The sequence below is a fragment of the Hipposideros armiger genome, unplaced genomic scaffold, assembly GCF_001890085.2.
Source record: "Hipposideros armiger isolate ML-2016 unplaced genomic scaffold, ASM189008v1 scaffold_60, whole genome shotgun sequence".
NCBI lineage: Eukaryota > Metazoa > Chordata > Mammalia > Chiroptera > Hipposideridae > Hipposideros > Hipposideros armiger.
This window is the reverse complement of record NW_017731410.1, coordinates 175383-193809: the sequence shown is the minus strand read 5'-3', so window position 1 is coordinate 193809 and position 18427 is coordinate 175383. Positions and strand designations below refer to the sequence as shown.

General features: G+C 35.5%; 1 protein-coding gene across 1 annotated transcript in view; it reads left to right on the top strand.

The window, feature by feature from the left end:
- Positions 1-18427, top strand: part of EMB (embigin) — a 43627-nt gene that overhangs the window by 15832 nt on the left and 9368 nt on the right. The window contains exons 3-5 of the mRNA XM_019641422.1: positions 10085-10268; positions 10505-10593; positions 17530-17657. Of these exons, the coding sequence (XP_019496967.1) occupies positions 10085-10268; positions 10505-10593; positions 17530-17657 (401 nt within the window). The remainder of the gene's footprint in view (positions 1-10084; positions 10269-10504; positions 10594-17529; positions 17658-18427) is intronic.

Below are 18427 nucleotides of genomic sequence, written 5' to 3'. Positions count from 1 at the left end.
TGAGCTGTTGTTCAGCATCTTAGCTGCAGAGGGCAGTGTCACTGGCCCTCATATGTGGGATCCGAACCGGGGCCCTCTGGCATCCCAAGCGAATTCTTAACCATCGCGCCACTCGGCCGGCCCTAAAAGACCTATTTCTGTTTGATTTTCAGATGCTTGTAGATCCAAAGTTTGGAACATTTTCTCTATTGTAATAGACTTTTTGAATGAAGTTTCTCCTTATATAAGTTTGGATTTGTTTTTAGTTGATGAAAGAAAGATCTGACATTAATTTTGAAGCACTGGATCACTGATCTGTGACCTACATGGTTGCATTTTCATGTAGGTGTTGTTCTGCTTGCCTTCTCATATGAAAAAAAAATGGTTTTAGAAACTGCTTTGACTAAAATATAGAATTTAAATTTGAAGATGTATTTATGATTATTAGGAAACATAGGCTTTCATCTCACTGCTATTTCTAGGATTTTTAACCCAATTTATGAATGGAATGTTTTCTTCTTATCGTATCATTGTTTATTTGGATTATACCAATATGAATTATATCATCACTTAAGTTCATCTGTAAATGACACTTAACAACATTTCTGTGGTGTTACTTAAATTATTTTCTCTTTCTCTCTGGCCATTTTAGAAGTTGATTTCTCTTTTAGGATAAAATCTTTCTTGTAGAGAAGTTCAAATGTAATGCATTAGTTGCAAATTTTGGACCAACATGACAACATTGGCCCAGTTCTTACATACTTAACTTACCTAAAGATGGTTGAGACTGGGAAACACAGGTTCTGTGCCTGGGAGAATGAAATCCATGACCTTTGATTCATGAAATCCTGGTTATTATGCTTTTTAAAATGTTGCTAATTATTTATGGAACAGACACATGGTGTTGAATATGTACCATGTACAGTCCTGCATGGCAGTGACCGAGATATGTCCTGAGAAATGCATGGTTGGGAGATTTCATCATGGTAGGCACATTGCAGAGTACACTTACACAAACTTAATATTGCACAGCCTACTACACACCCCCGCTATGTACACTGCCATTCTATATGCAGTCCGTCATTGACCGAAAACTCACTATGCAGTGTGAGACTCTATATCTCTAAATAAAAGTTAATTTAATCCTCGTAACAACCCTATGCAGTGGGTATTATTATTATTATTATTATTTGTAATCTGCCAATGAGGGAAGAGAGGCACAAAGAGAGTTAAGTGAACCCACCACGGTCACAGGTGGTGAGGAGCTGTTTTGAACCCAGGTAGTCTGGCACCAGGAGCCATGCTATTAATCATTATATTATGCAGCCTTTCTTAATGCCCAGTTACTACTTCCTTCAACAGCATCATGAAAACAATTATACCTATTTTAAGAAAACTTACATTAGTTTGAAACTATGTAGAAAGTTTCAAAAACAATGATAGTAAAGCTATTTTAACTGCATTATTTCTAAATGGGTTTGTGTTAGAAATTGCATTTGCTGAGATAGTGAATATATTATGAAGGTATAATGGATTTGACTAAAAGTTGTTTTTTTTTCTTTCTGATATCACTGGATTTTTAAAACTGATCTTTTAATAATGGACTATTTTTATATCGCTGTACCAACTTTCACATGCAGCATATTATAGTGTTTGGTATCTTGTTCAGTGTGTTATAATTTAACCAAAGAAGTTAAAATCAAAACATCTGCGGCAGTTTTCTTGACCACCCTGGCAGTGTTGGTGTAGGCTCTCCCCAATGGCATATTTTATTTCCAGTGTTGCTATGTGAGCAGTTGGCCTGACATGGTCCTGGTGAGGGATCGAGGTAGGTAAAGCAGTCACTAGATGTACAGATATGCAGATTAAGGTATAGAGTAAACTTTGGGAACACTAGTCAAGGTCAGGAAAGGTAGCCATGTGGCCTTGTCTGTAATTGTCTGTAAATTACATATAGAGAAGTACTGTTTGTGTTTCTCTGATATGTATTTAGTATATTTTAGTAATTTTTAATCACATAAGTAAAAATGAGTTCCTTAAAAATATTGAAATATTATTTTATTTCCAGCAATATAGTAAATCAGAGAATCTGAAAATCCTACCTTACCTAGAAAATCTAAAATACAGCAAATGCTTTTTTAAATATATAGCTAAGTATATAAAAAAAGTAAAGACAATTTCCACTGACCAAAATTGGTGACCAACACATCAGATCTGTGAACTGATGTCATGCTAGGTTCCTTGTGTTTGTTGCCAAGGCACTTGAGTTTTAGGAGCCACAGACGTAAGAACAAAGCCTTGAATGTAGGCAAGGAAGGGAGCTGGAACTGAAAACTCCCAGAAAGCTGACCCTTCCTAAGCTATAAACACAGTAAAAGGTTTGACCTAGGGGAAAAAATTAGCTGACCAGCACAAGGCAATGAGAAATTGGATTCTCAGTTTTAGCCTTCTTCTGCATCAAAACCAAAAACTCCTGAGTGTTCAAAGACAAGGACCTTTGCTCAGGGAGGTTTAGATCACAAATTCACATTACCTGCATTACACAGGAACTTGCAAGTGATAACAAAAATGACCACAGTAGGCGATGCTTCTGCAGAAAAGCAAGTGAAAACCGTCTATGGAAGGATGCATTGTCCATCCTGGCTATGCAATCTCTACTGAGGACCAGCTCACCAGACAGACATATGAAAAGCAATGACACAGACCCCAACACTGAGAGTGAGCTAAGGAGCAGGAGGATTAGACAGTCCAGAACTTCAGACTGCAGGAATGCTAGGTAGGGACATAAAAAAGAAATATTGAAACATATGAAAAGAATATTCTGCTATCAAAAAAAAAAGACAAAGCATGTTTGAGAAATTGCCGATAGAACTATGGAACTTCTGGGGATAAAAACTAAATTTGTCAGAGGAAGTCAAAGCTCCTTTGACTGCGCACCACTTCTATCTCTGTTCTCTCTCTCTGTTCCTGTGTTGTGTGTGTGTATGTATCCTTAGCAACTATATAGTACTACATAGTGTTGTTTGTATTCTTTAATACGTGTGGTATAAACCCATATTTTTGTTCTGAAAATGGCATTTTGTTATCATTCAACATTAGTCCTTGGAGATCTAGCCATATTTCACAAAACTAGCTTGTTTCCTTTACTTGTGTACACAGTATAAATATATCAGCTTAGATAATTTTAATGGACCCTGTTTTAATTTTTTTCTATTATAAACCATGCAGCAATGAATACTTGGACATATCTCTCTCTGGGCATGATTGTGTGTTTCCGTATACAACTACCACAAAGTAAAATTCCTGAGTTATAATACAAATTCTGTGCATTTTTAATAGATACTTGGAAAATCCCCTCCAAAGTATTTTGACAATTTACCCCTTCCTCTTACCCATCCACATATTTGAGCATAATTTTTTCTAGATCTTGACCAACACTTGATATTATTAAATATTTTTCTCCTTGCCAGCATGAGTGTGAAAAGCTATATCATGGTTGGTTTAGTTTGCATTTTGGAATTGGACATTCTTACATATGTGTGTGTTATATCCTTTATCCATTTTCCTATTGAGTTTATATATTTTTAAATTGATATAAATTAGACAGCTATAAATTCTGAATACTAACCTGTACTTTTTATACAACTTGCAAATATTGTCTTTACTTGTTATTAAACTTTCATGTGGTATTCTTTATCGTGAAGAAGTTTCATTTATTCTTTTTCTTCTATTGTTTTCATAGTTCTTCACCCTTTAGTTTTTAACACATTTGAAATACAATTTTATGTATTGTGTGGCTAGGGCATTAGCTTTATTATTATAATTTTTAGATACATAGCTAACTAATGTCTCAACACCCTTTATTGAATAGTTCTCCCTTTTCCTACAGCTTTGAAATACCACCCTAATCATATTCCAGATTTCCATATGTTATTCTGTTTCTCTATTGTTTCAATGCTTTTCAAATGTTCTGTAGTGCTAGCCAAAGTAAGAAGTAAATTGACCTTGTAATCTGATGCACCACCCATGCATGCACACACACAAAACAAAATGCTCATCAAGCAACACACATCCCTAATAGATGTTACACCTTGATAATTTCTCTTCTCTTCCAGTACATTAAAAAAATCTGGTGGGAACTACTATACTAAATTGACTTCCTGACCCACAAATATTTTCCAACTTGAAATCTGAAAAAATTCTGCCCATTTTATTCCATTAGTTTCTGGGAGTTCTCCAGCATCATTAGTATAAATATTAACTTTTTGAAATATTTAATATAGTTTTATATCTTTGTACTTTAAAAAAAATAGGTTTTCCTATTTCTTGTACTTTTACTCTTTCATATAGTTTGTTTTGCAATCAGGTTCTACAAAAAATACATTTTTTCTTTTTGAAATATATTTTTAAAATTAAAATTGTATGTACTTAAGGTGTAAATATTTAACATGATTTTATATATATAGTGAAATGTTACTATATAGTCAAGCTAATAATTATACCATATTCTCTCATAGTTGTTTTGTATGTGATGAGTGCACCTGAAATCTACGCTCTGAGCATATTTCCAGTGTTCCATAGAATATTAAGTATAGTCTTCATGCTTGTACATTAGCTCTCTATTATTCATCCTATATAACTGCAGCTTTGCACCTTTGATAAACATTGCCCCATTCCTCCCACTCCCACATTCCCTGGTAACCTACACTTCTAATCTCTGTTTCTATGAGCTCAACTCTTTTTTTTTTAAGATTTTACATGTAACTGAAATACAGTATTGGTCCTTCTCTGTCTGGCTTATTTCACTAAGCATAATGTCCTCCAGTTTCATCCATGTTATTGTAAAAGGCAGGATTTCCTTTTTTGTCATGGCTGAATATTCCCGTGTGTGTGTGTGTGTGTGTGTGTGTGTGTGTGTGTGTGTGTCTCACGTCTTTACATTCTTCTATTGATGGACATGGGTTGTCTCCATATCTTGGCTATTGTGACTATGCTGCAGTAAGCATGGTGGTGCAGATATCTCTTTGAGATCCTGATTTCATTCCCTTTAACTATGCACCCAGAAATGGGATTGCTTGATCATATGGAAGTTCTATTTTTCATTTTTTGAGGAATCTCTGTACTGTTTTCTATAATGGCTGCACCAATTTACATTCCCAATGATGAGGTTGTTCAGGAATTCCCCTTTCTCCACAGCCTCATCAACACTTGTTAGCTTGTGTTCTTTTTGATAACAGCAATTATAACAGGTATGAAGTGATAGCTCATTGTGGTTTTGATTTGCATTTCCCTGATGATTAGTGATGTTGAGCACCTTTTCTTACATCTGTTGGCCATTTGTATTTTTTCTTCTGAGGAATGTCTACTCAGGTCATTTGCCCATTTTTTTAATTGAGTATTTGTTTCATTGCTATTGAGGTGTTTGGAAATTAACCCCTTATCAGATTATGGATTGCAAAAATTTTCTCCCATTCTGTAGGTTCTCTCTCCACTGTGTTGACTGTTTCCTTTACTGTGCACAAACTTTTTAGTTTGAGGTAGTCCCACACCTGTTTTATTTCTGTTGCCTGTGCATATATGTTACAGTGCACTTAACTCTTTTAAATAAGAGTTCCTGTTTTTAAAGCATGTTTGGAAATATTGTCCTATGCAAGAGATTTTAATTGGCTTTTTCCATTTTAAAAACTTTTTTATGAAAGAACACATTAGACTTTTATTTCAAGTGATATGATTCCTAAATGGACCCATTAAGATCTAACTGTTGTCATTTTCTGATGATAACAAATTGCTTAAAAATTTAATTATAAATATAGGAGAGTATTTAGACATGTAAATTACTGTATGATTTTAAAACAGTCTTTTAAAAATACAGTTCAGTAACTGAGCAAATACATATAGTCTTAGAAATGTAGATGTCATGGATATTTTTGCAACACTAAAAAAGCAGAAATGCACTGCAGTTGTGGAGTTTTGTGGAAGTGGAAACATTGTACACTGAGTTCAATAGAAATATTAGTTTGTTGGCTAACCATAAAATATTTTAAAGTTAGAGGCAAAACTTTTACATATTTTGATGCTTGTGATTTCCTGATGGGAAAGAAAGCAAGCTGTAGGAGCACCTGCAAAGTATTTTAAGAAACAGTGAGCTAACAATCAGGACTTGAAGAAGACCCATCACAAAGAAAGGCTCCATTGCAGTTTTAATAAAAGCATCTAGTTGAAAGTGTGAATGTTTAAAATACATTGATCATACCATTCATCTATCATCACATTGCTATACTGCTGCACTATAAATTAATTTCATCTTGTATTTTTTCTTTCATTTAAAATCTTAGTTTAATAGTTTCAAAGCGATGAAGTTAATTCCATTGTCAGGAGAATTCATATCTTTGAGAGTTGGTATATACTGTTGGTTATGAGAATCTGGACTCAGCTTCACCTAAATTTGAAATTCACCTCTGTCACTACCTTGATATATGATCTGGCACAAGATAGTAAACCTCTCTGTGTCTCAGCTTCCTCATCTATGAAGTAGGAATGATAATAATGGTACTTATAGAACAGCTGTGAAGAATAAATGATATAATCACTATATAACTTGTAGCAACATATGTGATATCTTCTGTTATATTCCCTAGTGGCATAAATGGTGAGAAGAAATAAGTGGTAGTTATTCAGCAATTAATATATTACTAAAACTTTCCTTATGATAGCTCATCTAATCCTCATGAATATGTATTGGCCCATTTTACAAATGAAAAGAATGAGGTGTCCAACATAAAGATACTTTGTTTTGCCCTGTGAATAACCTCAGGTCAAGAGCCTCAGATATTGGGCTGTTCCCTTGTGAAACAGGAGTAATCATTCATATTCTAACTTCCTACTATGTTAGGAGGCTTCAGCGAGCCACATTACCACACAGAGCATGGTGCTCTTCTGGAATGTAAAGATGTCTATAACGCCTCCTGCTACGAGTGACAACGCTGCCACATCTCCTTGCCAGTCCTCCCCCAAGAAAGAGGGTTCATCATCAGCCCTAGAAGGTGCCTAAGAATCAAAACTGAAGAGTGAAAATAGCCTTTTCTGGGTGCTCCAGCCTCCACAGCCTCCTGCAAGCCACGGCCTCCAGTCAGTGAGGCCTGGGTCTCCTCATTCTGAGTGCCCTGGTCCTGGTAGAATATACTCGGGCTGAGCAGAGGCCAGCAGTAATGAGTGACGATCAGGTCAGACCTGAGGAAAAGACTCACAGAAGTCTCCAAAGACTCTGCCCCTGAAACTGTCTGAGCAGAGTTTTGCAGGACGTGAAAGAGTTTCCTGGAGACTTTGGTGGATGGTCTAGCTACTATATGTCCTAGACATTTTGGGCTCCTGAGGCTCCTTTCTTTCCTATAAGTTACGATTTCCTTTTACACACCAGCAAGGTGATAAATCAACCCAGTTCAGCCTTCCAAGGATCCATGCAGTACCAACAAAGACTGTAACTGCTATGAGCAGAGACGGCAGAAATGCAGGCCTCTCCACATGGGTGGAATCGTGCAGTGTTTGTCCTTCTGTGGCTGGCTTATTTCACTTGTATTGGTGTCCTCAGGGTTCATCCATGTTGTTCCATGTTGCCAGACTTCCGTATTTTTTAAGGCTGAGGGATGTTCCATTGTGTGTATGTTACCATTTTTGTGCGGGCCATTCATCCATCAGTGGTCATTTAGATTGCTGCCAAGTCTTGGCTATTGTCATATGAGGTATCTAGAATAGTCAAACTCATAGAAGCAAAGAGTAAAATGGTAGTTGCCAGGAACTGTAAGGGTGGGGTGGGGGAGGTGATGTAATGGGGGGGTGTTATTCAAAGGTACTGAGGTGCATATATACAAGATGAACAAGTTCTAGAGATCTGTACAACATGTGTTCACTGATAAGAACACTGTATCGTACATTTAAAAATCTGTTAAGTCCGTCAGCTCATGTTAAGTGTTCTTACCACAATTAAAAAAAGAACAAAGACACTTTATTTGTAAATGAAAGATAACTAATCAGGACAGTTAAATAATCTGAGTTTTGCTTTAGAAGGACAACTTTGATGTTCTTACAGAAAATATGTAGAGGAAGACAAACTGTAGCCAAGAGAAACTAGGAGGCCACTGTCTGGTCATGGTGAGAAACACTGAAAGGGAATGTCAAGGAGCAGGTAGTCTGTGGCAATGTCTGGAGAAAGCACTTTCTGTAACATGGTGAATAAGATACCAGAACGTGCTGTATTGAAATGAGAACATGGGTGAAGACAGAGACTGTGTAGAGAACACCTTCATGAGATTGACTAATGAGGTACCTTTCTCTGACAGAGAGACAGGACTAACTTTTTCAGGTAAAGTGAGGAAAATTTACAGAACACAAAGTCAGGACCAAATACAGTAAATCTTGAGACATTTTCTCCTACAACTAGTACCTAGTACAATTTCTGACATGTAGTAGATGTTCAGAAAATATGCTGAAATGTGTAAATCCTTTTAGTTTTATTGACTCAATTTTTCCCTACATAATTCCATCTTATAGTCTTACTATACCTAAGGTGTTTCTTGTTTTTGTTTTGTTTTTCTTTCTGTGCATAAAATACAATTCAGCAATTTTGGAATTACATGAACAGTTATTTCAAGCATGTGCTCACCAAGCACTTCACACTAGCTGTACTTAACTGCCTGCAAACCTTGCACCTGGTCATTGCTTAAAGAAAGCATTTTTGTGAAGTTTTGAATGTAATTAAAAGTGATGTTATTTTATTTAAGTTCTGTTTTTTCCTTTGTACATTTTGGCTCTTCATTCTACTTTTAATGATACCATACGATTGAGCACAATGAAGTCCCCTCTCCCCAGCATAGCTCTTTCCTTCCCCTTCAGAGTAACCATCTCTACGCTGATTTCTGTACAGTCACTTTCCTTGCTTTTTGAAACTGTGTTCTTACCCAGGTGTGCATTCTAAATATTATAATTTGGTTTTAATTTTCTTAAAAAGGCATGTTTTAAAAGTATCTTAAATATTTTTAGGCTTATCTCTCTCCCTTTTCTAATTTATCTGTTGAAAAACCACATCATTTATCTTACAGTTTTCTCATAATCTGGATTTTGCCAATTACTTTCATGGGATGTAGTTTTACATGTCTTTCCATCCTCTGTTTATCCTGTATACTAGTAATTGGATCTACAGACTTGGTCAATTTCAGGACGCCCTTCCCTTTCCTGCCAGACTATTTCCTAGGTAGTGGGGTGTTCCTCCTCAAAAAACACATGATTCTGTTTTTGAGATGATTGTAGCAGTTCATGCAAAATGTCTAGATCTATGATTTATCAGAGGCTGCAACATCATTGTATTACATTTCTTCATGAATTTGCTGGTACATTTAGTATAAGAAGAGCAGTGTACTTGCTTGATTTTTCTTTTTTTTTTATTTACCACTGTTCAAAAAAAGTTGAAGTCTATGTTTTCTTCATAAGTGGGATATTTTTCACCACACGTCTTTATACTGATATTTCAATTTTAGTGAAAATTAAAAAATATAGGATGTTTACTTAAAGTCTTCTGTCTTGGATCTGTATCTTTAGACAATTCCCCCACGATCTTAAGGAGTTAAAACTGAGAATGATAGAATTAGTATATCACATAAACTTACTTATACACAAAACATTCTTGTAATAAATATCAATAACATGATTACTGAAAAGGAGTTAAAACAGTATTTCCGTTCTCTCCCCATTAGCTTTTGTTTGTTTGTTTTTACAGTTGTACTGTTTCTACACTGTCGGTGCATATGGCACTACTTCTATACCATTCTCTTTCCCCTATACCCTTGTCAGCTAGAGATTTTAAGGAGATTAAAGTTAGGCTTTTGTGATTCTGTTAATGTTTTAACAAAACTTTTCTTCAGCTGTGCGTGTGAAAGAATAATAAAGGGAACCAAATCTATGTTGACAGACAAATAATCCTTGAAAGGAATGTTACATTAGAAACTGTCAGTACAACACTACTGTTGATGATTTAAACTGTTTCATATATTAGATTTTCCATAAATGTAACTTTTAGATCTTTTTTGCTGTTGTTTTCTTTTGTGGCTATTAGAACATTCCGATGTTCCAGTAGAAAAAACAATCACCTTACAAAGGCCTTCTAATATAGAACTCACATGCCAGTTCACAACATCCAGGGATTTGAATTCAGTAAATGTAACTTGGAAAAAAGGTGATGAACTACTTGAAAATTACCTCATCAATGCAACAGGAAGCATCCTGTATACCCAGTACATGTGAGTATACCAAATTTTAACCTGTGTGGCTGGATGAAATTACTAGTTACAGTCTAAATATTTTTGCTGACTGGCATTCTCCCCTTTGCTGTCATGTGAATGTTATGCTAATATTCTAATTTGCATATTTCAATAATTTGTTTTATATTTTAAAATCTTGGTTAATGGCTAAGTCTTCATTTTCATTTACAAGTGTTTTGAGAACTACACTTATATTAATAACAAATTATCTTTAGGTTCACCATCATTAATAGTGAACAAATGGGAAGTTATTCTTGTTTCTTTCAAGAAGAAAAGGAACAAAGGGGCACATTTAATGTGAAAGGTCAGTGCTAATAATTGGTAGACTAATAACTTCAGCTTTATATTCTTAGAATTCTAAATCCCCCAATTTTAAATTTATTATTATGATACTAAACATAATACAGTTGAAAGAAAATCATATGCTTCCCATTGAATCATAAGTGGCAACCTTGAAAATAATGTTTCCTAATGTCTTCCCATTGATAGAATTTGTATTTCCCAATCCACTCCCATTCTAGCCTCCATTCTCTAGTTTAAAACACAGGTTTTAGTTTGACAGACCAGGCTGCCAGGTTACTTGTAAATCATAGCAATCTCTTGTATCTCTCTATCTATCATCTATCATCTATCTATTCCTCAAAACTCAAGAGCTATCATAATAGTCCTCATGGTATCTGAGTTATTACACTCCTAGACTGTGAGAATATGCTTTGGTGTTTTGTGTCAGTGGCTCCAGGACTTGGGATGTTAGAGATACTTCAAATGTAACTAATATGGAGACCCACAAAGGGCTGCCTGCTTTTGATCTCATCAAGTAAGGACAAACCCCCAGAATATAACCCATAGCTCTCCCTTGTTGGAATAAACAAAGTATTTTACTCTTACTATTATTAAAGCAAAACTTCAAAGGTATCAATCTCATAGTAAAGACCAGTCATTTGATTTGGACAATTATCTTCATAGAAAAGCTCACATTCTGTGATAGATTAGTGAACCACAGTGTCCATAATGCTCTTTGGGAAATGTGGTTGGTTGCCATATTAACTATTTTGAGCTTTGCTTCACATGGATTTCACAGGGTACATGAGAAATCATTCTCTACTTTTCCTAAAACTTGTAAACTTTAGCTAGCTGCTCTGACAAAACATGGATACTGTCCCCAAAGCAGAATGGCCTGCTTTATCACTGCCACGATTTAAGATGGTTAGCTCCTATATTACTCTCCATACTCCCTCTATACTCACAGACTTGTTTCCTTCATGTGGTTTTGCAAATGTTCTTTCTTGGTAAATATAATAAAGCCCTGTGTTTATGCAATTTGGTCTCTGCAAAGGCAGAAAGTATTATCATTCTTTGATTATTTTGATCATGTACATTCTCTCTTAACCTTCTTTCCTGCATTTGCCTAATTTAACTTAGTGAAGTATTGATATACCATATACATTTCTCTCTTTATTCCTTTCCTTCTCTTTCCTTTTTTCTTTTTCTTTTCCTTATCTTTTCCCCTCCCTCCTTCCCACCCTCCCTTCCTCTCTCCCTCTCTCCTTTCCTTCCTTCCCAATGAGCTAAAAGGATATTAAACACATGCACACGCACACACACAATCATAGTAAACATTTTGAGTCTCTTTTCAATGTGTAAAGAAGGCCTACAGGTTTAAGCAAATACTCATAAAATCTTGAGGCTAATGTGATTCCAGAAGATTCGGCTTTAAAAATTGCTTTTCTGCCCTTTCTAAATGGCTCTGTTTTCTAGAAATATGTACTAGTCATGCCAGTTCAAAGTTTAAATACTGAATATATTACATTTTTCTTATTAACTCTCTTATAATAAATTACCTAAACTATATTATTTGGAAGTGATAATTCTTACCTCTAATGTGAAGATTAACAGAAGAGTTGATTAACAGAAGCATTATATTATACTTATCAATATACCAATAAATTAATGTCAAGTGGTCTTAGAGAAGGCCTCTTGATTTCATATCTATTTTGAGATAATGAGGCTGATGCTGGTTGGTGTCAGGAATATCAACACAAGGCCTACATTTGAAATCAAGTGCTTGAGGAATGCAAGGAGCTACTGAATATTTACCTTTTTTCTTTTTATAGTTTTCTTGAGTTTAGTTCAGTTTGTTAGTTTTTAATGTCCACTTAACATTATTGCAACTTTTAAGTATGTACTATATTGAGAAGATATTTATAAAAGTAATAAGTTGGGCCCTTCTAGATATTTTTTTGGTAAAATAATTTTTTGTAATTCATCAAAATTGAATATTTGGAAAAATAATTTCATTTGATTACAATTTAAAGATTTTTGGCATCTGCAGAACAACTAATATTATAGTTATATATTGGGTCGGGAAAGTCATGATGCATTTTTGCATTGAAAAACAGAAAAATACATCATTTTCTCGACAACCCAATAATTAGATCTATAGGGCTTATAGAATGGTATATATATTTTTTCAATATCCTATTATACTCTTTTTCCATATAGGTTGCTTATGATTTTTCCTAAGAAGAAGGATTATCTTTCCTTAGCACTATAGTTTAGTGTGCATGAAAAGCCTGTTTTATCCTCTATTTTAAATTGAGCAAAAAAACTCCAAAAAAACAAAAAAGTCTGCTATTGACTACATGAGACAACTATAGTGCATGAGCCTGAGTTCTTAGACCAATTCATCAGCAAAGTTCCTGCTTCTGCTTTTGCGGGAGCTGGTTGATTTATTACTACAAGACTGTAAAAGGGTCTCCACATCACTGATTAGTATGATGCAAAAAACCTGCTGACTGTGTGTTTGGCTATTGATGCCAGTAACTAGGTAGATAGCAAAAGTCACACTGGAAGCTTGTGACTGCACAATATGTTGTTGAATACTTTTCATCCAAGAAAGATGAGTGATAGTCTACAATGTTTCTCGGTAGTGGATCAAATATTCTGAGGTAGTTGCTAAAAACTTCTACACTATTCATCAATGTTAAAATATTTTAGCAGAAATTTGGTTGGTAAAGGACAAGTAGTAGGACATGGGACTTTTTGGAAATCATGGTAAGATTTTGATAGCACCAAGTCTATGAAACCTGCTTGGCCCAGTGTCTGTCTGCCTTGGGAGGTATCTAAGGAGTCAATGCATGGAAAGGTAGCAGTATAACAGAATCCGCTGGAACTTCAGCTTAAACCTGGGCTTGAAGTTAGTTGTCTTTGCTTATATGGAAGAATCTCTTCTATAATTTGAAAACACATAAATATCCTTGAACCAAAAATGACACAGGCTGATTTTTTTTCTAGTCCATGGATATGCAGACAGAAATCTCCATCCTTACACCGACAAAGGACTTCCATTTTCATTGGGTATATTCTAGACCCTGTTTTCCTTGATGCTAGTCTGAATCAGCAATTTCACCATCTTCAAAAATGGTTTCTTCCAATCCCAAGATCAAGATGCTCATGTGTCCTGCTTTATCCAAATTTCCAAAAGGTCAACAGGACACATTACAATACGGTATCACTGTCTTTCTAGTCATAAATATTTCCAAACATAAGCAGCAGCCCAGAACCAACTATGACCTCCAGAGCAGTTCAAAGAAATTGATCTTCCCTGAGCGTAGTGCATTTTGTAATTTATCAGCCATAGAGAGCATAGCAGAGCAGTGGTTAATATCATCTTGGCCATTATTCTAGGGGATAATAAAAAAACCAAAAACCAAAAAATGAAAACAGAAGAGATGAAAGGAAAATAGAATTTGGTTTTCTTTCCCTCTGGCATCACTGTCAGCTATCTGCAGTCTATACCCTGATTGTAACATTTAACTGAGATGGTTTAATAGCGTAGCAATGTGTCCTCCACCCAAACCTCAAAAAATAGCCATGATTTTCTTGAAAAGTCCCTTTTAGCTAGCAGTTATGTTTCCCAAGCCTGTGCCTCCTAGAGGTTTACTGAGAAACAGTGTATTTATCTTCTGTCATTCTCCCCCAACCACCCCCATCCAAATGTTGCTTTTCATCCAGTTTCTTAGTCTGTTTGAGTAAATTTCAAAATTTTGATCATATTTCAACACATATTTTCCTGCTAACGCATGACCTAATTTATTTCCAGAAAGAAGTTATACTGAGATTGAGAAGTAAGATTGATATCTGGGAGATCAACAAACTGGAAAGCAGAAACCATACTTTTGACTAGTGCCCAACCAGTTTCAAAGTCTGCCTCCAAAGCAGTGTTTGTTTTAAGGTGAGCCTAGCCTGGCTCTAGAAGTATAATAACTGCATGACAGCTGCATCATTAAAGAGCAGTGCCAAGTATGTACATATTGTACCTCTCCAGGTGGTACTCCAGTGTGGCTCTGCTCCATCTGAGGTTTAGGAGGAACCTTGTTGTTTTGGAAAAGAATCCCGATTTTAGCCAAGCTCAGATCTTTGCTGATTCTGCAGGTCTTTAGTTGAGGTCTCTCCTAAAATGTGGTTGCTCTTTACAAGTAGGCCTTTGTCTCTCAGGTGCTTCTATGTTCTCATACTTCATTTAATAATAAAACTACACCAGGTTTTGGGTATATAAGAATGAAATGTGATTAGAAAGGGGTATTGAGCTGGCGTTATTTCTTCTCTGTTTCACATGGACAGCTGGCCTGTCGTTCTCGCATATGATGATAATCCACCCTATTAGGCTGGCTAAGGATCACTATGGAGAAAGGCCATGTGCATTACAAATGGCTCAATTAAGAAAAGCAGTACCATTACATGATCACAACAAAAGTTTGAACTTTGTGGTGTTTATTCTGCACCAAGCATGTTACATATTTTGTACTTAGTTCTTTACAGCAACACTGTAGTAGGGATATAACCTATCTTTGTCCTCAATACCAGTAACACTGAACTATAATTCTAATTCAAATATTTCTTGGACCCAAATCTTATCTTTGTTACATCATTGTCACATGTGTTGTCTCTTTCAAACACTCATGACCTGACAAATATGAACCACATGTCCCTTAATGTCCCTCAGACTAATGGTGACGAATAGGGATTGCGGGTCACTAATAGCCCCTCAAAAGGAATGCTCAGAATACCTCTGGCACAGTCAGCTCACCAATTTCTTCTGACTGGATGACTGCAGTCAAGCTACTACCATGTACTCATCTCTCTCGTCCCTCAGGAGCACCCTAGTGGGACCTTACCAGGCTTTCATAAACTACTAGTGGGGTGATTATAAATTCTGATTGGCAATTAACATCTTTGATTAATGTAAAATTATAGACCATTCAATGTCATCAAAACATGTTCTCTTGGTTATGAAAAGTGTTGAGAACCATTAACTTGTAGATTGCTCTGTCATCTTATGATCACTTGAAGCATTTATGCTTTCGTGGGTGACATACTTTTCTTTCACTAGCATTTTTTTATTATTAGCAGTGCCTCATTCAACACTCTGTTGGTCAGAAGTCCTAATGAAGGAGAGGGTGATATGTGTAATTATATTTAGGCTTACTTTAATCATCAAGTAGAAAAGAAGGCTTCTCACACTCATCATTGTAATCATCGCCTAAGGACAGAACCTATAAAGAAATATTATTCTCCAACTCTATTTTTCCCCCTTCTCTGGTGGTTATACAATTGTTCTAGTTATTACCAATTATTCGTTATTACCAATTATTTTCCCCGTCTTTATCTTTAAATTCATACATTCAGCAAATGCCTAATTATCTTTGGGTAGTAGAAAGCCAAGAGCACTTAGAAAATGCATTTAATCTAGAAACCCAGTTTTAGTATTACAATTTAAATCAATCTTTTCATTCCCCACTCTGACCCTTCCAAAAATAAAATCTAAAATAGGATAAGTGAATATCAAATAATATCTATACACTTTGTCAACATAGTATTAAAAATTTAGACATAATTTCATACATTCTTTCTCTGTTGGCAAATCAAAAACAAAAAAATACAAGGGGCGGGCCGAGTGGCGTGTTGGTTAGGAGTTGGCTTGGGACGCCAGCTCTGAGCAGCAGGGCCCTGGTTTGGATCCCACATGAAGGCCAGTGACCCTGCGCCCTCTACAGCTAAGATGGTGAGCAACAGCTCGACCTGGAGCTGTGCTGCCATGAGTCGCCAGCAACGGCATAGGTAGCAGTGGGGCTGGCCAGCAGCTGGTGTGAGCTTTTGTGAGCTGTCGTGAGCCGCCCTCCAATGGCCAGCGAGCAACTGCCTCACCCACGAAAAACACAATGATAATACCAACATGGGCCAGTTAAGCGACGTCCTCCACAACTAGACTGAAGAACAAAAGGACAGCAACTTGTCTGTTCCCCTTCCCTGATTCCCCAGCACTGTTCCCTTCCCCCAATTCCCCAATAAAATTAAAAAAAAAATACAAAACCAAAAACATGCTAAAATTAGTAAAAGAAAAAAAAATCAACAGAAGTAATCTTTGTTGATCAGTCTGTATCTCCAGTGTAACTACATGTGTCCTTTAAAGTCAATCAGAAGAAACTGGTTTCACCACGGAAGCTATTGGTTTGCTTTTTATTACTTTGCTTATGTTCTTTATGTTTTAATTTATTGACCAAATTATTCACACCCTTAAAACTTAATTTTTCCGAATTCAGTGCTCATTTTAATTTTGTTACTAATGACATCTGCTTCAAACTTTCTTAATACATTTATTATAATGATTATTAATAAGACATTTTACAAAACCACATGAAGTTTTTTTAATCTCATTTTCTTTCCTACTGTTTTCTTCCTTTTAATTTTCGTATGTTCCTTTCTCATGTTCCTACCTTCTCCAACTCTGATAGCTTTTCATAAATCTGTATCTACTAAAGAATTTATAACCTTAAAATTTGTCTCCTCACTCAAATGCCATCTAAGGGTAAAACTTTGGGCAATAAGAGTTCTAAAGTAACTTACTAGGTGGGAAGAAATAGGCTGGAAATGTAAATTTTCTTACCCAATGCATGTAACAGTTTATTACAATACTTGTAATTGTTATTAGGCTCAATAACAGAACAACATTCTTCTATTTCTACATTACAGACAATTATATTGAGCTATCTATCTACTACTATTACTGTTACTACTATACATCCTACTATAAATTATATAGAACTGAAACTACTTAAAATCATATATTAATGAGAAAGTGAAAGAAGATATTGTCAACTTGAATACATCGCCCCTATTCAAACTCTTTCATCAATATACATTTCTCTAAATAATATACATTTCTCTAAATTTTTCTTAGTCCCTGAAATTCATGGAAAAGACAAACCATTGATCACTTATGTGGGGGATTCTACTGTCTTGCTATGTAAATGTGAAGATTGTTTTCCTTTAAATTGGACCTGGTACAGTAGTAATGAGAGTGTACAGGTAAGATCGTATTTGATTTGAAGAAAACAAAATAAAAACTTTTATTTCATAAATAATAAGACTATAACAGGCTCAGAATTTCTAGGACTATTTGTATTTGTTATTTTTGTTCTTTAGTATGTCTTCACGAAGAAAGAATAGTGATAAACGAAGTTGTCATTTGATGATTTTAGCATATTACATTATACATCTGAAGATACTCTTAATGTTGCATTAGCTGGTACTTTGTTTTTTAGATTGAGCAATTTTTTTCAATTCTTTGAAAAGATGCTGCAATTCATTTTTAGTTGGTGAGTTTAGAAATAACCCCAACAACAAAATAATTCCTTTTTCCCTAATAATTTCACGAAAGTAACTGGAAAAAAAGGGAGCCTTCTTTTCCTGCTTGTCTCTGGAAATATTTTGATAGAATGCAATACAATGGCACCATGTGAGAAAAGAATGAAAATTTGGTAATTTAAACTTAGGTCTTGTGTTCTCTTCTAGTAAGTGCCATTAGCTTCTTTTGGCCTTCCAGGGCCTTAAGGAAAGCCAAATACTTAACATTCCTATTAAGGATTAATGACTATTCAAAAAGCTGATATTAAGAAAAACATGAGTATTTAAAAAATCCTTTCTGGCTCTGCTTCTTCCTCCCAAATAGCCTCTAATAGCAGGGAAATTTAGGAACTTGCCCTTTAGGGGACACCCTTCTATTGCCCTGGTGCTAATGATCATTGAAATTAAAGTCCTCTAAAGGCAAGCTGTAATTCTAGAAGGGACAGTAGAGA